The sequence below is a fragment of the Moschus berezovskii genome, chromosome 3 (genome assembly GCF_049115385.1).
Source record: "Moschus berezovskii isolate FMDL1 chromosome 3, NW_MosBer_1.0, whole genome shotgun sequence".
Taxonomy (NCBI): Eukaryota; Metazoa; Chordata; class Mammalia; order Artiodactyla; family Moschidae; genus Moschus; species Moschus berezovskii.
This window is the reverse complement of record NC_142462.1, coordinates 102,478,322-102,506,306: the sequence shown is the minus strand read 5'-3', so window position 1 is coordinate 102,506,306 and position 27,985 is coordinate 102,478,322. Positions and strand designations below refer to the sequence as shown.

The 27,985-nt window shown below is 56.7% G+C and overlaps 1 protein-coding gene, 1 long non-coding RNA gene and 1 pseudogene across 3 annotated transcripts; 2 read left to right on the top strand and 1 right to left on the bottom strand.

Moving 5' to 3' along the window:
* Window positions 1–1,747: 1,747 nt before the first annotated feature.
* IMPDH1 (inosine monophosphate dehydrogenase 1) lies at window positions 1,748–18,622 on the top strand. 2 transcript variants are annotated; one of them, XM_088834654.1, is made up of 16 exons: window positions 1,748–2,013; window positions 6,167–6,265; window positions 8,414–8,462; window positions 11,196–11,297; window positions 11,445–11,519; window positions 11,833–12,039; window positions 12,190–12,277; window positions 13,086–13,285; window positions 13,923–14,013; window positions 14,218–14,313; window positions 15,340–15,483; window positions 15,584–15,728; window positions 16,283–16,426; window positions 16,523–16,606; window positions 17,151–17,167; window positions 17,855–18,622. In XM_088834654.1, the coding sequence occupies exons 1-16, from the start codon at window positions 1,844–1,846 to the stop codon at window positions 17,953–17,955; spliced, it is 1,812 nt and encodes a 603-aa protein (XP_088690780.1). In that variant the 5' UTR covers window positions 1,748–1,843; the 3' UTR covers window positions 17,956–18,622. The 2 variants fall into 2 exon arrangements, with proteins under 2 accessions (XP_088690780.1, XP_055277199.1); XM_055421224.2 differs by lacking the exon at window positions 17,151–17,167 and having other exon boundaries at window positions 1,750–2,013.
* On the bottom strand, window positions 18,619–21,361 carry LOC148778382 (uncharacterized; annotated as a pseudogene).
* LOC148778381 (uncharacterized) lies at window positions 21,205–27,985 on the top strand. The gene is made up of 3 exons (XR_016037056.1): window positions 21,205–21,399; window positions 25,255–25,383; window positions 27,216–27,985. It is a non-coding gene; the product is annotated as an uncharacterized LOC148778381 (long non-coding RNA).

Genomic DNA, 27,985 nt, shown 5'->3' with positions numbered 1-27,985 from the left:
CCTAACTGCCAATCCTAGTCCTCTTTGATATACTAACTCTCCTGTTCAGTCATAAACCTGTGTGTTGACTCCTCCTGTGTAAAGAATGACCAGTTCACAAATAGGGACCAGAAAAATGACTTCATCACTGTGCTCTTGCCTCTTTGAGAAACCGGTAGGAACATGGTAATAATCTTGTTATAAAAATGGTCCTAGTCCATTCAGGCTGCTGTAACGAAAATACCATAGACTGGGTGGCTTAAACAACAGCATTTCCCCCCCTCAGTCTGGAGGCTGAGAAGTCCAAGATCAAGGAGCTGGTAGATTTGATGTCTAGTGAGAGCACACTTCCTGGTTCATAGACATGATGTCCTTTCATGGCAGAGGGAGGGAGCTCTCTGAGATCTCTTTAATAAGGACACTAATCCCACTCAGGAAGGTTCCACCCTCATGACCTAATCACCTCCCAAAAGTTCTGCCTCAAATACCATCTCATTGGGGATTAGGTTTTAGTATGTGACTTTTGAAGAAATACAAACATTCAGTCTATAGCAAAAATAATTGTCTACAATGGCATTCACAGTGACAAGATTTCACGTATGGCTGAGTGTCAGAGAAACTGCTTTGATCTTGAATCTGGGGAGCAGGTGAGTACATGTATAGGAAAAGGTACCAGGCAGGATAAAATCCAAAATCTTTCTATTGTGTAAATTCAATTTCCTTTATGAAATAGTTGCTGAAAGTTCTGACCCTTGACTCTGCCTCCTTTAAATGCATCTTAGCCCACAGCCATTCAGCATTTACCATTGGCTCCCTCAGATTGTCGTATTTTTGTAAAAATATATTTAATAAAACAGATTTTCGTCAACTGCTTAATGTTCTATCTAATCTGTTTCCTTAAAGAAACTGCCTGAGGGGAAGGACGCTTATTTGTCCTTGCCAACTCTGCTAGGTGCTCAATCATTGCTGACAATGATGATAACAATTTTGAAAGAGGAAAAAGTATGCTTTTTAGTCAGTAGATGAACAGAGGTTTGCACACCTGCGTGCTCAGCCCCACTTCCTGGTTACGGGGTACCCCAGGCGAGGAAAACCAAGGTCTTTCTCCTTAAGAAGCCTGCAGTCTTATCTGTTCTTTCCTCAGACAGCGACAGGTCAGGGCTAAGGGAAATCTGTTTTCCTCCTGTCTAAGAGAATCTGTTGAACAGGCAAAGGGCTCGATAGGCAAAGGCAGATGGATAATCTCCCAGCCTATCTCGCCCTCCTGGAGGAGGGCATGGCAACCCCCTCCAGTATTCCTGCCCGGAGAATCCCCATGGACAGAGGAGCCTTGCGGGGTCCAAGGGGTCGCAAAGAGCCGGACTGAGCGACTAAGCACACACGTCCTGCCCTAGCAAGGTAGGTCTGCGGCTGGCCGGTAGGAGGCGCTTCAAAGGACCGTGCCTCGGTTCGCAAGAAGAGGAACCCACATAAGACGCGAAGAAAACCCCGGCTGCGCTCTTTTCTCTTTTGATTTTCCCTTAGAACGGGCCAGGAAAAACTGGAAGGTCCGGGCAGCGGAGGAGAGGTGGAGGTCCTCTGCAATTCAACTTCCACCTCCCAGCATCCTGTGGCGGATCCGGGGATGGAAGAGGCAGGCTGAATCTCGGTTACATGGGCCGGTGGGAGAGTTTTGCCGGCGCAGCGGACTCCCTCCCGGGAGCAGCCCCGCCCGCGGCACTGGAACCCCGCCCCCGGCCCGCAGGCTCCGCCTCGGCGGCCCCGCCCCTTCCCCGGACCCGACTCTGCTGCGCTCACTCCCGAGCGGTGGCCCGGGAGCCTCCAGGCAAAGAGGCTCCCGCCCACCCCGAGCCGCGGCCTCCGCATGGAGGAGCCGCGCGCTCCGCCAGCGGGGTCGGCGCCGCTCCCGCTGCCTCTGCAGGGAGGCGGAACCGCTGGTGTTCCGGAGCCCGGAGCCCGGCAGCACCCGGGACACGAGACGGCGGCGCAGCGGTACAGCGCCCGCCTGCTGCAGGCCGGCTACGAGCCCGAGAGGTGACGCCCAGGGCAGAGCGCGCGGGGCGCATCCGGGGCGGGCGCGGTGGCCCTGGGAACCGGGCAGCGCTGCTGGGGAGGGAAAGGACGGGTCCCACCACTCAAGCCCTCTTACCGTCTCAACCTTTAACTTCCTGAAACTGGGCTCAGACGCCACGCACCCGGCTTTGGTTGGGGGATGCAGGCGGGCACTGTGCCGAGGGCTCAGTGCTGAGTTGCACCGGGGAGCAGGTCCGAAAAAAACGATCCCTAAAATCTTAGCCCGGGGTCTGACCTCAACGACACACCCGATAACACCTGGTCCAAGTGGCTCCAACTCGGGGGGTTCAAACCGAACCTGTTGGAGTCCATGTCCAACTTTGCTTACTCCTCCTTAGCTGTCTCCTCCTAGAACTATCTTCAGAGTCTTACTGTCAGGGTGGGTGTCCAGATGGATGACCCTCTCAGAGCCTGGTGAGGACACCAGCCCCTCCTCTCCCATTCACTGAGGTCTGATGAGACTGCCAGTGCAGCTCACCCCAGGGTCTCTCTTTAAGATTCAAACCCGGCTCTGCCCTTACCCTGCTGGGGTCTGTAAGGGTCATTGGAGGAAGAGTGGAGGTGTTGATCTGGGCCCCAGGGGACTGACTGAAAAGGAGACAGTGGCTAATCTCTGGATTGTACCGCAGCTTGAAATGCAACCCACTGTCCTTCCGGTCCAGAGGATTTGGACTTCTTTCTGTGTCCCATCTGTTGGTGTTCAGCAGCTTGGGGAGGTGACCTGGAAGCTGGGGTTTTTTTGGGGGGGAGAGGGGGGTTGGTGGTCTGGGGGAATTAGCTCTGCCCAGGGGCTGGCCGCTATTATGTAAGAACTTTTAATGGCTTAAGGGGCTGCTGGGTGAAACCTGGCCCCTCCTGCCCAGGAAGCCTGGCTCTCTAGAATTGACTCAGTTTCGGGCACCTGTATCCTTCCTGCCATCCTAGAAACCCAGCTACTGAGGCTCAGCGTCTAGGGCGACAGAGAGAGGCCATAGGAGCAGAGGGGCCCACCGGGGCTGGATGGAGGCAGTGCCTTGGTTGGGGGCAGGTGTTGCAAGAGTGTCATTTTGGAACTCAGACCAGGGCCACGTGGGGGCATCCTTTCTGCAGACTCTACTTCTGCACCTGTGCTATCGCCACCCCCACCGGATTCTGAAGAGCCAGTATCAAACCTGAGACTCAGCCAGGTGGTGTAGTAAGATTCAAAACCTGCTGGCTAGACCTCCATCTGCTGGCTCTAGTTTAGAAACTGGGAAGAGGACAGGGTTCCATGAGATGTCTAGGTTTGAGGCCAGAGTTATTGCGCTCTGGCTTGAACCTGGGCAAGCTAGGTCCCCTAAACCAGCTCAACAATGTCAGTGTTAATGCTCCTCCCCACAACTCCCACAACTCTCCCCTTGGAAGTGTTTTGAAATCTTGTGCCTTCAAAATAGCCCCAGACTAGAAAGAGACCTCCCTGGATGTGGTGCCCAGCGGGCACCATTCCCCCCCTGTCGAAGGAAGGGGCTTGATGGGGCTTGGCCTGCTCTCCTGCTCACAGCTGATAGGTGTGGAGCCTCAGGGGACCATTGGCTCTTCCTTGAGCTGGGGAGGCCCACTGGTTGCTTGGTGTCTCCTACCCAGGGAGGAAGCAGCTGGGGAAGATCAGGAAGAGGGAGGAGGAAAGCTGAGGGTGGGGGTGGGAGGTGGATTAACAGTCTCTGGAAAAGGACAGCCTAACCCAGGGCTGAGCCCAGCAGCTTAGAGTAATGAGACGCCCGGACACAGGTCAAAGCAGGAGGAGGTGGGGGGATGGGGGGGTAGGGGGTGGGGAGCAGAAGGGAGTGGGGCTGTAAGGTCTGTCATGCTGGGAGGAGGACTCTCCCTACAACTCAGCCTGGTGGCAGCCCTCCTCTTCTGATTCCGAGTTTGAGGCCAGGGCAAATGTCATACTGAGGTCACCTGAGCTGGCAGACCCTGGCTGCTGTCCTGGACCCCAGCCCTGGGGGAACCCTAGCCATCCATGACCTATGTTGCAGGAGACAGTGACCCAGAGCAGACCACAGGGGCAGCCTGTGTGCTGTTCCTGCCATGCCCTTCTGGCTTCATCTTTCTGTGGCTAGAAAGGTGCCCAGGACAGCGCTGAATGGCCAGTTTCTTCCTCTAGCCAGGCTCACTGCCTCCAGGCGGCTACTAGGAGGTCCTCATGCTGGTGCCCTCAGGATAAACCCCTTCCCCATATGGCTCAGACCGCATGAGTATGTGAGTGCTGAGGGATCAGGTACACCCTAGGCATCCCTGGCAAGCTGGCCCCAGCCCCAACTCAACAGAGAACCCCAGCAGGCCCTCCTTCTCAACACCAGAGGGCTTCCAGGGGCCCCCATCAGGAGCCTCCTTCGGACTCCCCAGTAGGAGAGGGAAGCTTGGGAGCTTGTGATTTTTCTGGTGCCCCTCAGTAAGAAAGAGGGCACAGTGGACATCTGTGAGTCCCCAGCAGCACTCTAGCCTCATGGGCCTCATCGCTCTAGTTCTGTGGGAAGCCTCCCCTCCCCTCTCACACAGATGGAACAGTCTCTGTTTTCCTGGCAGGGTCCCGGGGAGCCACTGAGGGAGGCTGGGCATCTCAGGGAGTCTCCCATGGGCCCGGCTGCCACCACACTGTTGAGAGGTAAACAAACCCAGCCTCCAGGGCTGGGGACAGGGGTAGGACCACAAACAGCTGCCCTGCCAGGGAGAGGACAGGGTCCCTGGCCCACTTGTCCCTCATTTCACCAACAGTGAGCTGTAGGGACTAGAGGAGGACAGAGGGAGGAGAGGGTGGCATTTGGGCCTGGGGAAGGGAAGGGGCTGACATCTGCTTTCTGGCTTCTGGTCAGGGAGTAGCACTAGCAGTTCCGGTCACACGAGGGGGAAGGGCCGGCCCCAGACACCCCACCTCCTCCCATGGGAATCAACCTGATACCTACTCTTACTACCTTCATGTAGAAATCTGGGTCTTGCTGGGCATCCAGGGCCACAAAATGTCTGCTTGTGAAAATTCTCAAGACTTCCCTAGCCTCTGTCCTAATTTGTATGTATACTTACTTGCCTAAGCCAGGCCTGTGGTTTCCCCCCACCCACAGCTTCCCACCATGCTACCCTCTGAATAAAAGCAAACTTTGCTCTCTGGGGTTAAACCTCCCTGGTATCCACACTACTTTCTGAGCTGAGGATAACACAGGATGTCAGATTGAAGCATTAGATCAGGAACAATGGGTAGTACCTGCCCCAACCCTTCCTGAACTGTAGGTTTTGCATCTGTAAAGCAGGGGTGGGGGGAGGACACCTAATAATTGGCAATTAGTAGATTGTAGAGTAAATGTGATCATTTATGAAAAATGCCTTGTAGACGGCAGAGGACTCCAAAGCCACCCAAAGGTCAGGGATTGTCATTGTTCAGATGCCTGACCCCTAGGAATGATGCCCGGTTGTGGGGAGCAGGGTGGGGGTGCACTGCAGAGAGGATATACAATCTCAGACTCCGGTGTGTTGGACAGCTGTCGGCCCAAACCAGTTCCTCAGGGCTCCGGGCCCTGATCCGAGTCTGAGCCTTAGTCTTGGGGAAGATAAACCGTGTGAGAGGTTACCCTGGGACTAGGCAGCAGGGCCCTGGGGAGACTCATGCCCGCGGGGTCGGTGGCCTGCGTGGCCCAGGATGCTGGCCCTGGCGGAGGCGCTGCGGGGAACCTAAGAGGCGGGACTTGGAGCGGCGGAGGGGGCGTGTCACGACCTGGCTCCGCCCCCTCCTCCGGTGAACAGACACGCCCTCCGCCGCCCCGGTCCCCAGCGGCCGCTGTGCCACTGCGGGCGGCCCTGGGCGTGCGCGCGGCGGCGGCGGCGTCGGCTGGGCCGGGCTCCGCGGGGCTCTTTGTGCTGCTGGGGGCGGCGGCGGCGGGCTCCAGAGGGAGGGGCGGCAGGAGCGGGGGTGCGGGGGAGGGCGGCGCCCCGGGCCCGCCCCGCCGCTGCCGCAGCCCCCGCCCCCGGCCCGCCCAGCCCGCGGCGGCAGCGTGGCCGTGGTGCGGCGTCAGCAGCAGCAGCAGCCTCGGCGGCGGCGGCAGCGGCAGCGGCGGGGCGGCCCGCGCGGGTGTTTATGTCGGGTCGCGGTGTCTCCTGGCAGCATGGCGGACTACCTGATCAGCGGCGGCACCGGTTACGTGCCCGAGGATGGGCTCACTGCGCAGCAGCTGTTCGCCAACGCCGACGGCCTCACCTACAAGTAAGCGCTGGGGGCCTCAGCCCCACCTGGGCGCGCGCACTAACGCGCCGCGATCCTCCCAGGCCCCGGCCCTGCACGTGCACCGCTCGCTCCTGGGTGACGCCCGCTTCCCCGGCCCGATTCGAGCCACTTGGGCAGCGGCGGGAGCGAGCAGGGGGTGGGAGGGGGTGAGCGGGTGCGGGCAGGGCCGGGCCAGGGAAGGAAGGCGGCCCGAGCCGAGAACAGACGGACGGACGTGGCACAGCGACATCGCGGCCCTCGGTGCCATGCCCCGTTTCTGGCTAGGTCCGGGGCTGGCCTGCCTCCGTCCTCTTCCCTCGGGGCATCTTGGCCGCATGAAGGGGGCATTGCGGGGCGTGTGGGAACACGAGATGTGGGAGTTCTGGAGACTTTTCCCAGACCTTGGTCCAGGACATTTTCACTCCCAGCGTCACCACGAGGGCAGGAGTCGGTATGGGTTGGCGGGGGTGCTCAGGCAGCTGCTTAGGTGTTGCCCCCAGGAGATGCCCAGCTGGGTAGTTGGGGTGGCTCTTTTTTCCACCCTCCAGTCCAGCCCTCTTTCCACATGTGCTTCTGCCTGCCTACAAGTTAGTACTGGTGTTCCCCACTTGGCCAGAGTATTTTTTGACAATCACCCACCCAAGCCTTCCCCACCCAGGATTTTTGAAGAAGACAAGACCATTTGCCTCTGGCTTAGTGTGTTTTTCCATGGGCCCTGGGCCAGTTGTCCTGCTGGCTGCAGGCCTGGCACTAGCTCTTCTCTTGGCTGCAGGACTGTGTCCATGCCAGGAAAGAGCATCAGGACCTGGGACTAGGGTGGAGTAGGGATGCTCTGAGCCAAGAGCATCCTTGCCCTGTCCCCTGCTAGCTCCTGCCTTTGCCTATAAGCACTCCTGCCTGGCAGGCTGTTTCCCCGGACACCAGGATACACAGTCACTCCTGAGGAGTGTCTCCTCTTGCTTGTCTGCGTAGCTGAGATGTGGGCCAGGCAAGGGTATGTGTGATACCTAGAAAATGCCGAGGGGCCCAGACTCCAGCATTTCTTCTCCTGCCTCTAAGGGAGCCACAGAGGCCTCTTCACTGTACAGAAGGGCTGCCAGGGGACAGGGGCAGTTAAGATTATTTCTTTGGTGGTCTTTGATGAAGTGGGATAGAGTATATATGATATATTTTTCAGTGATGTCTCCCAGGAACACTTCCCAGGGAATCGTTCTACACCCTGGGGCAATTTAAAGACCCCACCCATCCCTTCCACCCTGTAGCTTTTCCTTCCTGCCCTGGGGTGCCTGCTGCTTTGCTTAGTCCAATTGGGAGTGTCCCTGAACACCCCCGAGATGTTTACTTTTGGGTGTGTCTGTCAAGGCCCTGAGATTGCAGGCCCGTTAGGGCTCCTGGGCTGTGGCCCTGTGCTTTGCGGCACCTGGGCAGGCCTGTACCCCACTTCTGGGGATTGCTGGGACCATGGCCCAGGTTAGTGTTGGCCACTGCCAGGCTTTGGCTGGGCCACCTGTCTTGTGGTCCGAACTATAAGGCCCCTTCCTCTCATTTCCCATCCCAGGCCGTGTCCATTGGTTGCTCCAGTCCAACTGGGCAGAGTGTTAGGGATGCTTGCTCTATTGGCATGCACCCAGTGCTCAGCCCCCTGGGGTCCCTTGGTGCCGTTCTGAGCCCTGTGTGACTCAGCAGCCCCGGCCCTGGGCTGAGCAGCTTGCCCTGTGCTGTGTGGTGTTCATGCTGGGCGGCGCTCCTACACTGTTCTCAGGTGCATTCTGTGTTTGTTTATCATCTCCCAGTCTCCAAGACTGAGAAGTTTTCAAGGGAAGACCCAGTATCTGCTGTGTGCAGCCTTATGGGAACGTCTGGGTCCCCTGATGAACTCTGAGCCCTAAAGGCGATGGGTGTTTGGGGCCAGCTGCCCTGGTGGCGCCCCAGGACCGCAGAGTTTGTGCCACATTTGGCTCTAGCTCTCTGGGCTGAGGTTGACAAGGTACTAGCAGGGGGCAGGAGGGTGGTTGAGTCCTGAACAGGTCACAGGGTTCAGATACTCTGCTCCTCTCCCTACCCACACTGCTTCCCCTGGTGTGGCAGGCCCTGCCCCTTTCAGGACCCCCCTCCTCACCCAGTAATGCTCACTTCCTTTCTTCACAGCGACTTCCTGATTCTCCCAGGATTTATAGACTTCACAGCTGATGAAGTGGTGAGTAAAGGGCAGAGCATCTGTGTGTGTGGTATAGTACTCTGATCTCTGGCTCAGGGGTGTGGGAGAGAGATTTTTCTGGGGAAGGCGGTGGAAGTAGCCATTCGTGCTGTGGGCAGTGGATTATGCCTGATGGGTTAGAGGCAGTGATGGGGATTCAGTGGGATCCTGAAAGATGGGTCTGGCTGGGGGCCTGCAGTGAAGTTCAGAAAGGCCCAGGGAGGGTGTGGGGGTGGATGTAGGTGTGGCTGCTTTATTACTTACTAGATTTCTTCTGAAGTGCTAAGCAAAGATATCCTAGAAGCCAGTAAAATTATGGAGATTTTGGAAGAGGTGGACAGACTTGTTTGTGGATCCATGACTTAGAAGAACGGAGGAGAGGATCTGAAGAAGTTAGATTGTGGTCTAATACAAGGAAACAGTGCTTCTCTTAACCAGAGGGGCTTAGGAATAAACCGAGTGAATGAGCAATATCCTTTATACTGTTAGCATTCAGTTCAGTTCAGTCGCTCAGTCGTGTCCGACTCTCCGCAACCCCATGAATCACAGCACACCAGGCCTCCCTGTCCATCACCAACTCCCGGAGTTCACTCAAACTCATGTCCATCGAGTTGGTGATGCCATGCAGCCATCTCATTCTCTGTCATCCCCTTCTTCTCCTGCCCTCAATCCTTCCCAGCATCAGAGTCTTTTCCAGTGAGTCAACTTGTCGCATGAGGTGGCAGCATACGACAACCCACATTTCCCTGGTGGCACAGGGGACGAGAATCTGCGTGCTAATGCAGGAGACACAAGTTCGATTACAGGTCTGGGAAGATTCCATACGCCTCAGAGCAACTAAGCCCGTGCACCACAACTACTGAACCAGCGAGCCACAAGTACTGAGCCTGCGCACCTAAAAGCTGTGTTCCGCAACAAGAAAAGCCACCAAAATGGGAAGCCCTCACACCACAGTGCAGAGTAGCCCCTGCTCACCACAACTAGAGAAGGCCCATGTGTAGCAAGGAAGACCCAGCACAGCCAAAAAAAGTTTTTTTTTAATAATAAATAAAATTTTAAAAATATGCAACAACATTATAGGAGCCAAGAGGCTAAATGCTAATGGGTGTTAGTCATTTCATGGAAAAGTTATCCTATGATGAATTAGTACGCATTTTAAAAAAAGTTTTTCTGTGGCTGTTATCATTAATATTTATTCAGGTTTGATTCTTATGGAACGCCAGAGGGCCTGAGTGTGCCCAGATCTTTTATATGCTGGGGAAGCTCACATCCAGCATGTGTAGTCAGTGCTGACCCAGACAGATTGTTAAGGGGACATTGGGACTATTCGGGATATTCCCTTTGTGATAGCAACCTGGAAGCTTTCTTGGTTTGGCTGTTGAGCTTCACAAAGTGAAAGTGAGCAGCCTGGCCTTGTGCTGGTGCTTTCCTGGTGGCTGAGATGGTAAAGAATCTGCCTGCAATGCAGAAATCCTAGGTCCAGTCTCTGAGTCGGGAAGATCCCCTGGAGAAAGGAATGGCAACCCCCTCCAGTACTCTTGCCTAGAGAATCCCTATGGACAGAGGGTCCTGGTGGGCTGCAGTCCATGGGGTCTCAAAGAGTTGGACACAGATGAGCGACTAACACTTGACTTTGTCCCAGATCCTGGGCAGAGTGCAGGGAAGAGAGGGATGGAAGAAACTCACTGGCCATCAAGGGTCTCCTTCCTTTGGTCTATGTCAGGAGGCTCTGGCTCTTCTGTGCTAGGATAAGCAAGGAGAAGGGGGAGTTTTCTAGACTGCAGGGCTGAGATCCTTGGCCTGGCTCTGGGAATAGACTGTAGGGGTCTCTGAGTCTCCAGAAAGTTACATAGCAAAGTCTGTGTCTGGGGGTTTGGGGGGTCTAGGATCCACAGCTCTTAGCCTGAATCTCAGAGGAGTCTGTGACCCGGCCTTATCTACTGCTCATAGGCGGATGCTTCCTGAACACCCTTGCTGTCTTGACCTCTCCTTTGAGCTGTGGACAAGTAGTCACCTGCTCCCCTGGACTCCTTCCCATGCCTTCATCTCACCAGGCCCAGAATCTCCCACCTGGGCCCGTCAGTAGCCTCCCTGGTGGTCTCTCTGTCTAGACCTTGTCACCCAGAATCCCATCTTCACACTGGAGCCTGGGCGACCTCTTTAACACGTAAATCAGATCATGTCTCTCTTCTGCCTGCGATCCTCCAGTGGCTTCTCATTGCAAAATCGAATCCAAGCTCCTCTGCGAGGCTTTCAAGGCTACACATCCTTGCCCCCCTCCCCCACCCGTCTCTCTCCCTTCCCTCTACCCTGCTAGCTTTTTCTTTCTTAAATGCACCTCAGGGAGAACTGGAATCAGAGGCAGGGTTTCACACACAGTTCCCTTGACCTGCAAAAACAGACTCCTGGACTTTTACTTGACTAATTTCCCTTTGTCACCCCCTCAAGAAAGAGGTTTTTCCAACCACCATATTCTGCCTCCAGTGGTCACTTTGCCTCTTGCTTTTCTTTGGAGCCTTCATTGCAATTGGAATCATCTTGGATAAGTTTCGTGTGTGTCATTTTTCTTTCCAAGTAGAGTGTAAGCTCCAGAGGAGGTAGGAGAGACCTCATTCACTTTGCTTACTGCTGTATTCCCAGGGCCTGTCCCGGTACCAGGTACACGCAGGAGCTCAGTAAGTGTGTGTTGAATGAATGATAAAAATTTAATGTAGACCACGTCTCCATCCTCAGGACCTGACTTCAGCCCTGACTCGGAAGATCACGTTAAAGACGCCACTCATCTCATCCCCCATGGACACTGTGACAGAGGCTGACATGGCCATCGCAATGGCTGTGAGTTGGCCACGTGGGTGGGGACCCCAGGGCCAGGAGGACTGAGAAGGGTGGGCAGGATGTCAGGAGGAATTGGAATCAGAGGTGGGGTTGGCAGAGTGAAGATGACTGGCCCCTGACTCTAACTGTACTTCCCTTCCACCCCAGCTGATGGGCGGTATTGGTTTCATTCACCACAACTGCACTCCAGAGTTCCAGGCCAATGAGGTGCGGAAGGTCAAGGCAAGTACCAGGCCCGTTCCCAGGAAGAAGATGCCCTCTGGTGGTCCCCTGCCTCACAGACCCTCGCGCCTCCCCAAACCCCCATTGCCAGCTCTTTGGGCCTGTGCGCTACCTGGCTGATTCCTGTGGGGTCTTGTCTACCCTCCCAGTGAGGGCACAGGGCTCAGCCCTCATTTCCCCACTGGCCTCTTGCCCCATGGAGGGCCCTGGCTCCTCGATGGCGCAGCCAGGGTACGTTCTGTCCCCTGTGGCCAGACTGTACACCATCTCCAGCTTTAATCCAGCCTTTTCCTTCCCCTGTCTCTACCCTCAGAAATTTGAACAGGGCTTTATCACGGACCCAGTGGTGCTAAGCCCCTCGCACACCGTGGGCGACGTGCTGGAGGCCAAAATCCGGCATGGCTTCTCAGGCATCCCCATCACTGAGACGGGGACCATGGGCAGCAAGCTGGTGGGCATCGTCACCTCCCGAGACATCGACTTCCTTGCCGAGAAGGACCACACCACCCTTCTCAGTGAGGTACCTGTGGGGCAGGGAAGGCGTGGCTGGGGCAGAGAGGACCCCAGGTCTGGGGCCTCAGGCTGGTGCCTGTGACCAGGGACCAGAGGGAGGCCTGGCTCCCTTCTCTCTCACCTGCCAACCTGCAGGCAAATGTTCCTGGCCCCACAGGTGATGACCCCGCGGAATGAGCTGGTGGTGGCTCCAGCGGGTGTGACATTGAAAGAGGCAAACGAGATTCTGCAGCGCAGCAAGAAAGGTACCAGAGAGCAGGTGGAAAATGCAATCCCCCCGCCTCCTCCCGTCAGAGCCCCCTTTTGCTTCACAGCTTTGTAGGTTGTCCCTGCAACCAGGCTGGGTCGGGGAAGGTCTGAATAACCTCAGACTGGAGCATGATTCCCGAGGTCTCTTTCCTGGCTTAGGAAATCCCATCCCTTATTTGGCATCTTCACAGTATGTTTCTCAAAACAACTAGTTCTGTGAAACGCTTATCATGAAGAAAGGGCACTGTGGTCCTAGAAAGTTGGAAAATGCTCTGTGTCCCCATCTTGCATAAGGAATGGTTCATTACTTTATCAAGGGCTCTGAGAAGTCCTGCAGTTAAATTCATTGACAGTGGGGCAGCTGACATAGTATTCATTAGGTCCCTACGGGAGCCCCTGGGAAATGCCCCCATGGCCCAGGCTGGATCGTCCTCAGGGGTGGCAGTGGACAGGACACATGTTCCCCCCTATAGGAGAGCCTCACGTTTGTGCCCTGGCTAGGAGGTTTCGACCACTGTGGCCTGTGGCCCAGCAGGTGAAGGGCTGCCAGCGCGCAGGGGCTGCCCACGGAGCCCGGCCTAGCCACAGGGCAGGAAGAGCTCCAGGAACTGGGTTTCTTTGCTTCCTGTTCCCTGGGCAGAGGGCCAGGTCCCCCGGAACACTTCCTGGGTGGGTGCTGTCACCTAGTGGTGGCTTTGGGTACTGCAGGGGAATCGCTGGCCTGGTCTGTTTTCATCCTCACTACCCATCCTACCCGACCTCCAGAAGCCTGCTCCTCCATCTCACTCCTGCGTTCCTTGCCAGGGAAGCTGCCCATTGTCAATGATCGAGACGAGTTAGTGGCCATCATTGCCCGCACTGACCTGAAGAAGAACCGGGACTACCCCCTGGCCTCCAAGGATTCCCACAAGCAGCTGCTGTGCGGGGCAGCTGTGGGCACCCGTGAGGATGACAAATACCGCCTGGACCTGCTCACCCAGGCGGGCGCCGATGTCATAGTGCTGGTAGGGGCACTGCCCTGGAGAAGGGGCGGTTCAGTGGAGTCTGCACTTACAAAGACCCAGCTTTACCTCTAATTAAGCCTAGTGTCAAAACTGGGAGGGTCAGTGGGACTCTTGACAGCTTAGAACAAACTGAGGAGCCCCCTAGGGGCACTCTGCATTTATGTAACATGACCCTGATGTATATCGCACTCATTGAGTGCGATGGCTCACCAGGTGCCATACTAAGGACTTTATGTAGGTGAACTCAGTTAATCCTCATTGATGTACAGTCACCAAGCCCATTTGTCAGGTGGGGACACTGAGGTTCAAGAGGTTAAGTAATTTAGTTAGTGAGTTGGTGGGAACAGAATATGACCCCAGGTCCCATCTCTTTGCTGTGAGGACCGGTCCATATCATGGGTATGAAGGGGCTTTGTCTGCCCTGCAACTATCCATGAGTGGTGCTTACCCTTTTGCGGGGGAGGCAGGCCCCTTTGAGAATCTGCTGAGAACTGTCTAGTGACTGCCCAGAAAAAGACAGAGGCGCATTCTCATAGGGCTTTCATCGGTTTGTCCACTCAAAAGCCCCGAAACCCCCCCTTCGTCAGTGAGGCCCCTCAGCCTCCACCCCTCAACTTTCCTGGTCCCCTTCCCACAGGACTCATCCCAAGGGAACTCTGTGTATCAGATCGCCATGGTACACTACATTAAGCAGAAGTACCCCCACCTCCAGGTGATTGGGGGGAATGGTGAGTGCAGGGTCCCTGCTCACATCCTGGCCCTCGCCCCCTCTCCGTGTCATTTGGCATCCCCTGGTGGTGGCATTGCTCCTGGCATGGGAGGCCCACATGGTGTGGGGGGTGGGTATGGACTGGCGTCCCAGGACGCCCTTGGGGAGGGCAGGGGCGACCCATCCTGACATTCGTCCTCCGCTCCGACTGCCCCCTCCCCAGTGGTGACAGCAGCTCAGGCCAAGAACCTGATTGACGCTGGTGTGGACGGGCTGCGTGTGGGCATGGGCTGCGGCTCCATCTGCATCACCCAGGAAGGTGCGTGTCAGGAGGGGTGTGAGTGGCTGCACTTCGAACGCCCCCAGCCCTTATCAGACCCCGGGGCCTCACTCTCCTGCCAGGAGTGCATGCAGAGCACTCGCTCAGCCAGGCCCCTTCCTGGGGTTCAGGAGTGACCCAGGCTCAGACTGACCGTTTAGCCCACTGATTTGCGGGGAGACAGGTATCCGAGGAGGTGACCGTAAGTTTTTGGTGTGTGTCAATCTGCTTCTTAGATTCTGGTCTGGGAAGCCCAATTGACAGGCCCAGGACTGAGGTATTTGGTCCCTCTAGTGAGGGTCATGTCTCCCAAATGCTGCACGACCTGTTTGCTCTTTAAGCCTCTGCTTTTAACTGTCTGGGCTTCCCTGGTGACTCAGATGGTAAAGAATCCGTCTGCAATGTGGGAGACCAGGGTTCAGTACTGGTTTGGGAAGATCCCCTGGAGGAGGACATGGCAACCCACTCCATTCCACCTCTGTACTAGCTGACCCCTGAGGTGAGATGTAGGCCTTTTCTACAAATTAAGAAATGTTAATTGAGCACCTACTGTGTGTCAGGCGTTGTTCTAAATCTTGGGGATGCGAAAAGAACAAAACAGAGGTACAGGCAGAGGAGACTTCTTTCTGCCTTTATCTAGCCTTGCATCCATTCCCTAGATATGTGCCTGTTTCTTAGAATTCTCACTTAGAAATCAAATACTTAATAGCCTTGGACAATGAAACTTAAAGAAATGCAAGTCAATATCCCAGAGGAGGCTGTGAGTCCCTAACCCTGTAACGGTGAAGGGGAGCTAGTGCGCAGAGAGAGGCGAGGCTGAGGTCAGTGCTGATGAGCTGCTGGTGTCCCCCTAGGGCTCTTGTAGGTGAGGAGGTCCGGGTTCCTGAAGTGACGTTCACCCTAGTGTTATTTGCTGCGTGAATATCCAGAGCGGTCCTTTTTCCCAAGCAAAGGCAGGGCACCAGGAGCGAGGGGCCTGTCCTCGGCCCCCGTTGCTGTTGACACTGTCTTGTGTGCCGTCCCCAGTGATGGCCTGTGGTCGGCCCCAGGGCACTGCCGTGTACAAGGTGGCTGAGTACGCCCGGCGCTTTGGGGTCCCAGTCATAGCCGACGGCGGCATCCAGACCGTGGGGCACGTGGTCAAGGCGCTGGCCCTGGGCGCCTCCACAGGTGAGGGGGCAGGTCCGCTGGGGAAGGGGCAGGCCGGCGCGGGGTGGTCAGAGGGCCCAGGGGCTAGAGACACTGACCCCCCCCACCCCCGCCGCCGCAGTGATGATGGGCTCCCTGCTTGCGGCCACCACGGAGGCCCCCGGCGAATACTTCTTCTCGGACGGTGTGAGGCTCAAGAAGTACCGCGGCATGGGCTCCCTGGACGCCATGGAGAAGAGCAGCAGCAGCCAGAAACGCTACTTCAGGTGCCTGCCCGCCCCACCCCTCCCTGCCTCGGGCCAGCATGGCGGCCCCCCAGTCTTTCAGGTCCATACGTACTCTCTGACTTCCCACGGTGGCACCCAGGCTCCATATTACAGCTCTGGAAGCCAAGGCACAGGGCAACAAGTCACAGGCCTGGGACAGTGCTGGGGCCATCTGACTAGGAACCCACACTTATTTATGCTGTAGCACAGAGAATTAATAGCTTCAGGGGCCGTTCTGGGGCTTCCCAGGGGGCTCTGGTGGTAAAGAACACGCCTGCCAATGCGGGAGACATAAGTGAAACAGGTTCAATCCCTGGGTCGGGAAGATCCCCTGGAGGAGGGCATGGCAACCCACTCCAGCATTCTTGCCTGGAGAATCCCATGAACAGAGGAGCCTGGATGGCTACAGTCCATGGGGTCACACAGAGTCGGACATGACCGAAGGACTGAGCGTGCCTGCTGGCTAGTAGCCCCTCTGCCAGTACCCTCAAGAGGTGGAGTGGGGTCCCCTGAGCCCTGGGCAGTGGGGCTCACTCTTCCTGCCCTCCACGCAGTGAGGGAGACAAGGTGAAGATCGCGCAGGGCGTCTCGGGCTCCATCCAGGACAAAGGCTCCATTCAGAAGTTCGTGCCCTACCTCATAGCGGGCATCCAGCACGGCTGCCAGGACATCGGGGCCCGGAGCCTGTCTGTTCTGCGGTGAGTGTGGCAACTCGAGTGCGCCCCCCTCGCATCCTTTCTCTGTCTCTCCTCCCTGCTCGCTGCCCCTGACTGGCGCCGTCTCCCCATTGGCAGGTCCATGATGTACTCAGGAGAGCTCAAGTTTGAGAAGCGGACCATGTCGGCCCAGATCGAGGGCGGCGTCCACGGCCTGCACTCGTAAGTGAGGCAGCTTCCTGGCCCTGGCTGGCAGGCCCTGGGTTGGGCAGGCGGGGCCATGGTTCAGAGGCTGAGCCGAGGTTTCAGGGACGGAGGCTGCGGCAGGGTGACCCCAGCACCCTCTCCTTCAGGGCCTGGCCCCCCCTGGAACCCCACCCTTTAGCCCCCCATGCAGGCAGGCCCTCCCCTCCCCTCGGGTGTCTGACCCCACCACCCCGAGCCGGGCACGGGAGATGTGCCCCTCCCGGCTTCACAGCCCTTGCTTGCTCAGAAGCTTGGTGGCTGGTCGCAGGGCTGGCGGTGCTGGGCTGTCGCTGGTGGTGGCACCAGGCAGGCAGGTGGAGGCTGGGGGCGCAAGCCCTTGGTAGGGAGGAGGGCAGAGAGGCCAATGCCAGGGCTGGTGCTGGGGCCGCCGTGGGCGGGGGTAGTGCTAGTTGGCAGCCGTAGTTGCGGGCATGCAGCCCCGCCCTGATCGAGAGAGCCTGTCCCCCCAGGCAGCGGCGGGCATCTAACCTGTGTCTCTTTCTGCCCCATCCTCCCATAGCTATACCTTTCTGCCGTGTAAGTAACCGTGCTGCCCGGGGCCAAGCGTAGAGTAGAGCAGGGGGCAGTCTGGGTGGGGCCTGGGCTGGGGTGGGGGGCGCTGGGCTGGGGGCGGAGCTGGGGTGTCATCACGGGACTTGGACCCTAGGACTAGCATTGTGGTGGGGGCAGCTGGCCTTGGCCTCCCCTGCAGGGGAAACGTCCCCTCCTGGGGTGCAGAGAGGCGTCCCTGACCACAGGCCTGAGGCTGTCCTGGGACCGGACCCAGTGACCACAGCGGGCTCAGGCCACTGTGCCTGCAGGGGTGGTGGAGACGTGAGTGGCAGAGCCCCGGCTTGGCCTGACCTCTTCCTGTGAGGATGGGCCATGCTGTCCTTAGCCGCCTCCACCCCAGCCCTGAGGACAGATCCTCCACCAGCTGCGGCCCGAGGAGCATGGCTGTCTCTGGGCCTGGCCTGGCTCTTCCGGGAGCCTCGGCCTGAAGTAGATGAACAGAGGCACGGGGCTTGCTTCCTGTCCCTTCCCACCCCCGCCCACCCCCCACCGTGGCTGAGGGGCAGGGGCTTCAGCAGCAGCTCACTGCCTCCCCTGAGTCTGGGGGCCACCTGGCAGCCCAGGGCCAGCCTGGGCAAGGGGCTCTGGGAAGGTGGGGCCTGCCTTGCCGCATGCCCACTCTGGGCTTTCGTTCTGCCTTTGTGCCCACAGTTACGAGAAGCGGCTGTACTGAGGACGGTGCCGGCGGTCGGGGCGGTGGAGGAAGTGTGCCCCAGGGCCCCGCTTTGGGCGCAGCCTCCCTCCGTAACTGAGCTGTCCAGGGACTTGCACTACTGGTTCCCCGGCTCCTTCTCCAGGGAGAGAGGCGGGGGTGGGCCCTGAGTGTCCCCGGCCCTTCCTTGGGCCTCCCGCTGCCCCCCACGCCCCACCCCAGGCCCCTCCACCCCCACAGAGTTAGGACTGCTCCCGGGCTGGCTTGCCCTGGGCGTCCTCCCAGGTTCCCCGTTCTCCAGCGCCCCCTGAGCCCAGCCAGCCTGGACTCTCAGGCCCTGCGCCTGCCTCAGGTCTTTCTCGCTGCAGCCTGCTCCGGCCCGGCTCCCACCCCTGGGACCCGGGGCCCCTCCTGGCTTCTCCCGTAGGGCACCCCCCCACCCAAAAATGGTGCTCTCCTGGCCTGCCTCCGGCCCCTTCCCAGGCTGCTGCGCCCTCAGCCATGGGGCACTACCGGGCTCCTGACCTAGGCCGGAGGGAGGTCTCTGCCCCCTTCCCCTTGCCGGGACTCCCCAGCCCTGCTCCTCAGGCTGCCCGTCCCTGGCCCTGGGGAGGAGGCTCCCACCATTCCCGACTGGCCCCCATCCCTGGGTGTACCGTCCCTGCCCTCTCCTCAGCTGCAGTCGAAGGCTTTAACTTTGCACACTTTGGGGGCCACGGTTGCGTCATTGTATGTTAAAATAATCTGAATAAATCAAGAGGTTTCAGTGCCTCTGCCATCCTGTCTCCGTCCCCTGTCCACTAGACTGCTGGCCCCCAGCCCAGTGGGGAGCCGGAGCCCAGAGCATCATCAGAGCCGGGCTGCAGGGGCTGCCAGGTCGAGCCTCCCCAGGAAGGTGGCGAGGGCGCTGCAGGCGGGCACTGTCGCAGAGGGGATTGTCCAGGCTATAGAAGACAAGCGTCGGGGGCCTGACAGGCGGCTGCCAGAACGCGCCCAGCGCAGCCTTGTAATTACGAATGGTACAGCTGGGACACAGGTGGAAGTAGAACATGGCTGTGGCCCTGACCACGGGGCCCAGGGCCTGAGGCTTCATCAGCTGAGACAAACCTGTGGGTTCCAGGAGGAGGGGGTTAGCGCCCCTTGTCATATGCGGCTCAGGCCCTGCCTCCTGGGAGCGGGGGACAGCACTGACACACAGACTGCTGAGGATCCCTAGAGCTGGGGGTCCTGGGACAGAAACATTGCCTTCTCTGCCTTGTTGTAGTTGGTCAGTGGGCACCCAGCAGTCCCGCCTGGTACAGACACCATTCTGGGCAGAGGCAAGGAAGGCGGCCTGGGAATACTCTAGTGACAGGAAGGAGCAGAGGGCAGAAGGCCCTGGTTGTGAGTAGTGGAGAGCTGGAAACAGCCCCATGACTGCCAGGGAGGGGTGGCCTCAGCCCACGCTTGGCCTGCTGGTCCCTGCCCTCTCCCAGGCCGTTCCTAAAAGAGCCACATGGTCAGGACCCAGCCTCTCTATCTGGTATTTTCTTAGCTTTGTGACATCTTCAGGGATGAGAAGGAAAGATCTAGGTGGTAAGACTGTTGGGTGGGTTCAGAATTGGTTCAACAACTGCTCCTGGAGTTGTTGCAAAGTGACTGGGTCATTGAGAGTCCCCTGAGGCTTTATGCACTGGAATCTGCGGCCTTGGTGAGCACCTTGGAGTCTGATGTGACCTGACTGGGTGGGAGAAGAAAATCCAGATTCCCGGGGATAGTAAAAGAGAAGAGGGGATGGACCAGAACAAGGCCATGTTTCACAGTTTCTCTTGCACATTGTTTTACAAAAACCATACAGGAAGCAGTTTGACCAGCAATTGAAAAGGAAAAGATCTAAGGGTTTTTAGAGAAATGCCAAGTCACTCTGCATCAAGGGTGAATTCTGCTTTTGAGCTAGACCTAACTGGTCAATTAGAACTGACCCATGGGATGGTTTTTTGGTTGTTGAAAGTGAAAGTGTTAGTCGCTCAGTCCTGTCCAACTCTGTGATCCTACGGAGTGTAGCCTTCCAGGCTCCTCTGTTCATGGAATTCTCCAGGCAAGAATACTGGAGTGGGTAGCCAATCCCTTACTCCAGGGGGATCTTCCCAACCCAGGGATCAGACCCAAGTATTCCACATTATAGGCAGATTCTGTACTAAATTGTGTCCAACTCTTTTGTGAGCGGTTACTTTATTACTTGAGGTATGTTAGTTTGGTCCTTCTAGAAGAAGTGAGAGAGCAGTGGTCCTGAAACAGTGGTGTGAAATGGAAACCATCTATATCTAGAGCCAAAGGAGGACCCAGAGGCCCAGGCTCATGGAAGCAGGTTTCAGCACCAGGTGATTCTTACTCACCAAAGTTTCAGAATCACTGTTATAGAGGAAACCCGTTCACCCAGTCACAGCTGGCTCTTGAACACTGCAGGGTTTAGGGGTGCTGACCCTCCACGTGGTTGAAAATCAGAGGTAACTTTATAGTCAGGCCTCCATATCTGCAATTCCATATCTGTGGATTCAACCAACCTCAGATCGTAGTGCTATAATATGTATTTACTGAAAAAAGTCCCCATATAATGGACCCGCATAACAGTTAAAACCCCTGTTGTTCATGGGTCAACTGTACATGATTGCTGAGACTCTTTCCAAAGTTTGTGTCCCAAGAAAAGAATTTCAAAAGGCACCACACCTATTTCATGGTCCCAGTGTGGGGATTATGTGAGTATGTATAGAAAGTTACAGGTGCTCAGTAAATTAGCCCTAATAGAGGCTGGAGATAAAGGCATGCCAGACTGGACCCAGGCAGCACGCTCACTCTGGGTTGTATTTTCAGCCACAGTGGGGAAGGCCCAAGTGGGACAAGACGACCGACGCTCCAGGTAGGAAGGCCGCATCAGGTGGGACAGTCAGAGACTTGAGACACCTCTGGAACACTTAGAACTCAGGCCCATTGGTCAGCAGACCTGCCCATCCACCTGGAGTCCAGCCTGGCTTGTGTGGCCCAGGCACCCCCTCACCTTTGCCCCAGCACACTCACCCAGTGTCATGCGGTCCAGGCTGCCCACCACCAGGCTGTCAAAAATATGGCCCCTCAGGCGCTGGGCCACGCTGCCGTGGTGCCCCAGGTCCTGGCCCATGAGCAGGAGCATCTGTGCAAAGGTGTAGCCACCCAAGGAGAGTGCATGCACCACCAGTGGGCGGCTGGCCAGGGTCCCAGGCCCCCCGCAGCAGTGCCAGCACGTGGGCAGCCCACCGCAGGCCCCCGCGTGGGCACAGGAAGTGGCTCAGCGCGCTCTCCACGGCTAGCACGTCGAAGCCGCAGGCCAGGTACAGCTGCAGTACTTGCCCTGGGCAGCTGGCCCCGCCCCCAGCCACGGCAGGAGCAGTGGGCGGGGCCCTAGTCACCCCGCGGGGGCTCGGCCTGCAGTACAGGTGGATGGAGCGGGAAAGCCGGGTCACTGTCACATCGGCCGGGAGCAGCGGGGCCATGGCCGCACCCTGGAGGACAGAGGAAGGAGGAGTGGTAGGTGGGCCTCCACTCGCCCCCGCATTTCCCCCACACACATCCGCTCTTAGCTGGCTGCGGCTGGGATTAGCTCTCGGAGTGCCCTTTAAGCTTCTGCGGTTCTGATGCCCATCAGGGAGCTGGGCAGTCAGCCCGGAGTGTAGGGGTCAATGCCCCAACTGCCCTCAATCTCTCCCTCATTCCCTCCCCCACCCCTGCCCTCCCGCTCTCCTCATACCCAGGAGTGGGGTCTGGCGAGGAGGAGGGACCAGCCATGGCGGGTGGGGGAAAGGCAGCATCTCCCTCAACTCTTCAGAAGAGCTTTGGATCCCCACCCCAGCCTCTCTGCTTTACACACACACCATCTGGAGGCTGAGGGGCCAAGTCTGTTCACCCCAGTGCACTCCCAGCAGCCCTTCTGCCTTCAGCTGAGGGGAGTTTGGAGTCAGAGGGTAGTACCAGAGTCAAAGCATGCAGGCCTCTCTACCCCATAACCTCTCCTGGGCCCCAGCTCCGCCACTCTGATACCCATACCTACTGTCCTCAGGGCAGCGCCCCTCACCTGCAGGATGCGGACACACCTCCATAAGCCTCCTTTCCCTTCCCTCCAGCTCAACTCCGGAGGGAAGGTGGGAGGGGTCGGGACCTGGGAGACCTTGGTCCCCAACCTCCTGCTCCACCCACCCCACCCTTAAGCCCATTGGCAACATGAGCTTCTGGGTTGGGAGCGAGGGTGGGAGGAGGCATGTGGGTTGCGAGGTGCAGTATTCCCCTGGGACAGGTAGGTAGCGACCAGCCTTTCCTTCTGGAAGTGCCTCCGCCTCAGTTTCTCTGCTTGTGATCCTAACCAGGGAAAGAGGAGCCATCCACAGGCACCCCAGCAGCTTCCGGTCTTTTGATCACCACCCCCCCCCCACACACACACACACGCACACACACTCAGCAGTGGCTCCACCTCCCCCTTCACTTTTCAGGGCAGGCTGACCTGAGGACTGCCGGAATCCAGGCTGGAATCCAACTCCGGAGACCTGGTCTCTCACAGACTAGGGCTTTCTGCTTCTCTGGTCTTCTGCCCTGCACTGAGGATTCCTTTCGAAGCAGGGCGATCTGAGGCTCCACGGTGGCGGGGTGGTGGTGGGGTTGGTCTGACACGCTGTCAAGGTGGGTAGGCAGGTTCTCCCCAGGGAAGAAAAGGGGAGTCCGCACTAGAGCACGCCTAGCGGCTGGCAAGGAGGAGGAAGCCCGGAGGGGATATTGCGTAAGGACCTGGCTGTGACCTCGCACGTCATTCTCCCACCCCGAGTTAACCTCTTCCTCCCCAGCCCGCCGCTGCTCTCGGTGGGAAGCGAGACGTGTCTGCACTGCGGAGTCGGAGCTTCAGGAAGTCACTTAAGGGGAGGGGTTTCCTTTGGACCCCGCACCACCGGCAGTCCTGCTCCTCGGTCCTCGTCGTCCTCCGGGAAGGACACTGCTCCTCCCACCGCTCCCCGTGGTTCACAGTGCTTCCAGCTCCTTTCCGTTCTTCCAGTCTCTGGCAAAACCTAGGGACAAGAAGTAGGAAGGACTTTTCACGGTGGAGATGCTGGTGTGAGAAGAGGGGCAGAGCAAAGGGTGTTCCCTGCCCGGGGATGCGGAGACTCCCGCGTGTGGGTGCTTTAGGAACAGTGTGGCACAGTATCCAGCAGGTGGCACCAGAATCCATCGACCTGCTGGACCCCAGGGAACGAGAGAGGGGCAGTTTCCTGGGCGACGGGCAGCCTTTCTGAAAGCCCTGCCCTTGGCAACCGTTCCCTGGTTGCCCATGTCCCTAGTAAAAATTTGGTTTCTGAAGGACAGGCTGGGGGTAAAATAATCTAATCTCAGAAAGGAGAGAGGCTGGCTGAGGATGGGAGAGGACTCTGAAAGACCCGCTCTCTGCTGTCATTTATTGCTAAGGACAGGTCACTGCAGCAGGTGCATCCCACCCTCAGCTATACTGTAAGGCACTCACATGTATCCCTGTGTTGTGGATGGGGAGAATGAGGCTCAGAGAGACAAAGTGTCTTGCCCAGGTCACCGATGATAAGAGGTGTGCCCAGTTAGGAAGCTGGACCTGCCTGGATGACCCTTCCCTTCCACTGCACCTCCTGGTCCCATGTGAAGTGTCCAACCCCACAAGAGAAGCTGGCATGGGGGGTGCTTCTGGGGCTCCGACCTGTTGGGAGACTAGGAGAGAGCAGTGAAGAGAAGCCCACCCCTTCCAGCCCAGCTGTTCTTGCCTGGTATGGGTGGGATACCTCTCTATTCAGGGCTCCCTCATCTTGTAGGGGGCTCCTCTCTGTCAGAGGACTGCACAGTTGGAGGGGAGGGGATTTAGGGCTTCTTGGGGGTTATGTGAACCCTCTAGGGAAACCAAAGACAGGTGAGCTCTCTAAGCAGGACACAAAGCTGGAGCCCAGGACTGTTCTGGGGAGAAGAATCATGAAAGGATGCTTCAGCAGCTGTGCAGAGGAGAAAAGCAACTTCCGCTGCGTCAAGGGACAGAAACTGGGGGACTTCCCTGGTGGTCCAGTGACTAAGACTCCAAGCTCCCATTGCAGGGTCAACCCATGGTCAGGGAACTAGATCGCACATGCCACAACTAAAACCTGGTGCAACCAGATAAATAAATATTAGACGGCGGACAGAGATTGGGAGGATTCAATCCCATGATCAATTCGGCTCTCACTGCCTCGTGATCGCGTATCTCTGCCTACTCCCCATCTCCATTAGGATCCTGAGTAGGATCTCATGCTGAACAGAAGCAGCACCCCAACTTCTGACTCTGTTAGGTATCCAACGAAACAGAACCAATAGGACATATGTACGCAATATTTATTTATGCCCAAGAACCGGGAGAGCCATCCAGCCTGAGTCCAGTTCCAAAAGCAGGAAGAGATCTATGTCTGAGCTCAAGGACTTAGGCAGAGAAAGCAAATGCTCTTTTAGCCTTTTGTTGTTCTCTTCAGGCCTTCAGCAGATTGGATGAAGCACTGGGAAGGGCAATCCACTTTACCCAGCCTTGCAGATTCAGGTGTTCATCCCATCCAGAAATACCTGCACAAACACCCAGAATATGTGACCAAATATCTGGGGACCACATGGCCCGGTCAGGTTAACACATAAAATTAATCACCACACTCCCTCACCATCCTCCCAGACCTGGTTCTCCTTAAACTTACCCCATCTCAAAAAATAGCAATTCCATTTTCTAGTTGCTCAGGTAAACAAACAATCACAACCCCCACCCAAACTGTTGGAACCACCCTCAATTCCTACACCCCATATGTAATCCATCAGCAAATCCTCTCTTCACTGTATTCATAAGATGTCTTCAGTCTGACCACTTCCTCCACTCTCTCCCATAGCAATGCTGGCTCAGGCCATCACCATCTCTTGCCTGGGTTCCTGCAGTGAGCTCCCGTTCTCCCAGCCCCTGGTGTTGTCTCCCTACAGAATCTTCCCAACACAGCAGCCAGGTGATTCTTTTAATTTTTAAAGATATTTTTGTTTTATTTATTTATTCGGCTGGACCAGGTCTTAGTTGCAGCATGCAAACTCTTAGCTGTGGCTCGTGGAATCTAGTTTCCTGACCAGGGATGGATCTGGGCCCCCTGCACTGGGAGTGCGGAGTGTTAGCCACTGGACCACCAGGGAAGTCCCTTCTTTTAAAACATAAGCCAGAGCAACTCATGCCTCTGTTCAAAGCCTTCCAGAGGCCAGGCACCCTGGTGGCAAAGTAAAGCCCAGTCTCTCTTTTTTTTTTCATTTCTTATAAATATATTACATAATAATATTATAGTTATTATCAATAATAACATAAGAAACATAGATGACTTGGGGTATATCACAACATCAGGTTCAGGAGGCCTCGGGACTGAAGCAGGAGGTGAAATCCCTCAGATGGAACTCCATACAGAAGGACGGGCGAAGCAGAACTGACCCTGTAAAGTTAAAAGCCCCAAGTGAACGGAACCCAAACCCACAGGTGAGTGAGAGTGTGTGTGTGGCTGTCTATTTCAGTGCTACTGCGTGTGTGACCTGGTCTGCTAGTGAAAGGGCTCCTGGGTGTGAATCTGCCCAGGGAATGGGCCACTGGGCCAGGGCGGGGCATGTGGGCACAGACAAGTGTGCCAAACCCCTGGCACACTTCTGCGCTGTGAAAACTTCTGCTTTGTTTTGTTTTTTTTCATCGTATTTAAAAAGCTAGAAATGTAGACAGAAACTTGTGAGTGACATGGATGGAGCTTAGTCCAGAATCCAAACCCTAGGTTTAAAAACATCCTGGGTCCTCCAGCCCACAGGTCATTGCTGAGTGTGAGGAGTCACAGTAAGGGGGGCTGGGGTGCCCACTGGGGTCTTTGCCTCTCCCCAGGCAGTGGCCTGACTCTAGGAGTGCCCCTATGATCCCCTCCTAGAAGCCCAATGGGAGGCAGAGCACTTCCTCCCAGGGCCCTTGGGGGCCTCTCCCAAGCAGCAAGCTTTCACCAAGAAGGCCCCCTTAGGCTCGATGAGTAAAGCTCAGTCTTTACTGTGGCCTACAAGGCCCTGTGTGATCTGGCCCCACTATGCCAGACCTTGTTTTCTATCCCTCTGCCCTCACCCGCTCTGATCCCACCGCACAAGCCTTGCTATCTTCCAGTGCTTCCACCCAGGTAGAGCCCTCCACTTCCCCAGAAACCCACAGGGCTCACTTCTTCACGTCCCTCGAGTCTCTACTCCAGCTGCATCTTGTGAGACAACCTTCTCTCTGACACCCTGTATGAAACAGCAAACCACCACCCTGCCCCCACTGCCGGCATTCCCTCTTCTTCCTTTGTTGTTTGTCATAACAATCACAAACATGCTCTCTGCATGAGTGAGTGATTGAGTCCAACACATATGCATTGCCTAATACACACCGTAAGTAGAGCGATGCTGAGATACAAAGACGGACAGGGCACCATGTTCTCCTGGCGGAACTTGGCACCTGGCTGGGCAGATAAACGTGATGTTCTATCTGTGGGCAGTGGCGTGTATACATATGATAACATATGATGCCCTTGGAGGGTTTGCTGTATGCTGGGCACTGTATAGGCATGTGTTATGTCATTTAATATAGCCCCATGACGTGGAGACTATGTCCTCAATTCCAGAGGAGAAAACAGGCCCAGAGAGGCAAAGTGATTTGCCCAAGGTCACTGAGCTACTCAGCCACTGAACTGAGACTGTGACACCATCGCTTGCTCTCTAGCCCCCAAGTCCCTCCTCCTCCCACTTTCCCAGGGGATCCCAGGGGTGGAGAAGGAAAAAGAGGACAGGAAGGGAGAGTTTTTTGCCCCACAGGAGAGAAGCAGAGTAGGACTGAGCCGGCAGGGGATCCTGGGTGACTGGGCACCTCGCCAGCCCCTGCCGGCCTCTCCCCTCCCCTTTACTCGTGTGGCCTCTGCAGCCCCAGGGGGTGATGGGGCTCCCTCCCCTGGCACCAGCCTTCTCTGCCACACCCCCACCCTTGCCTGGGGCCTGGCTACACAGGGATCCCTTTCTGGCCCAGTGAGGCATGTAACCCCGGGCTGACAGGCGTCCGGATGCCAGGGCAGCTTGGCTGGCCAAGGGTGAGGTCACGGGCTGAGCACTCGGTGCCTGGCCCCTCCTCCCTCCCATCAGAGTCTCACTCCTCACCCTGTGGGCTGCAAAATGCCCCCTGCAACTTCCCTCCTGCATCACAACCGGATCTGGCCTTCCCCGGCAAGGCCTAGTGTATTAGTTTACTTTGGCTGCTGTAACAAATTACCACAAATTCAGCTTCTAATAAAACCACACAAATGTTTTATCTTATAGTTCTGGAAGTCTGAAGTTGAAAATGGATCCTCCAGGCTGTGTTCCTTCTGGTTTTTCTTTTTTTCTTTTTGGCTATGCTGCATAGCATGTGAGATCCTAGTTCCCTGACCAGGGATCCAAACTGCATCCCCTGCATTGGAAGCAGGGAGTCTTAACCACTGAATCACCAGGGAAGTCCCTGGCTCTGTTCCTTCTGGAGGACCTAGAAGAGAGAAAATTCCCTTGCTTTTTCTGGCTTCTAGAGACCACCTGAATTCTTCAGCTCTGGGCCCCTTCCTGCATCTTTAAAGCCAGCAGTGCATCATCTTCAAACCACACTGCCTTTCTGACCTCTGCCCCCACGGTCACATCTGCTCCGACTGACACTCCTGCCTCCCTGGAAAGTGAAAAGTGAAGTTGCTCAGTCATGTTCGACTCTTTCCGACCCCATGAACTGTGTAGCCCACCAGGCTCCTTCGTCCATGGAATTTTCCAGGTAAGAATACTGGAGTGGGTTGCCATTTCCTTCTCCAAGGGATCTTTCCAACCCAGGGATCGAACCCTGGTCCTCCACATTGCAGGCAGATGCTTTACCATCTGAGCCACCAGGGAAGCCTCCCTGGAAGACTCTTGTAATCATCACTCCACCTGGATAATCCATAATAATGGCCCACCTTGAAACCCTTGATGTGGTCTCATCTGCAGAGTCCCTTTGGCTGTGTGAGAGTCACAGGTTCCAGTGACTAGGACGTGGGCATTTTTGGAGGGCCATCATTCAGCTTACCACACAC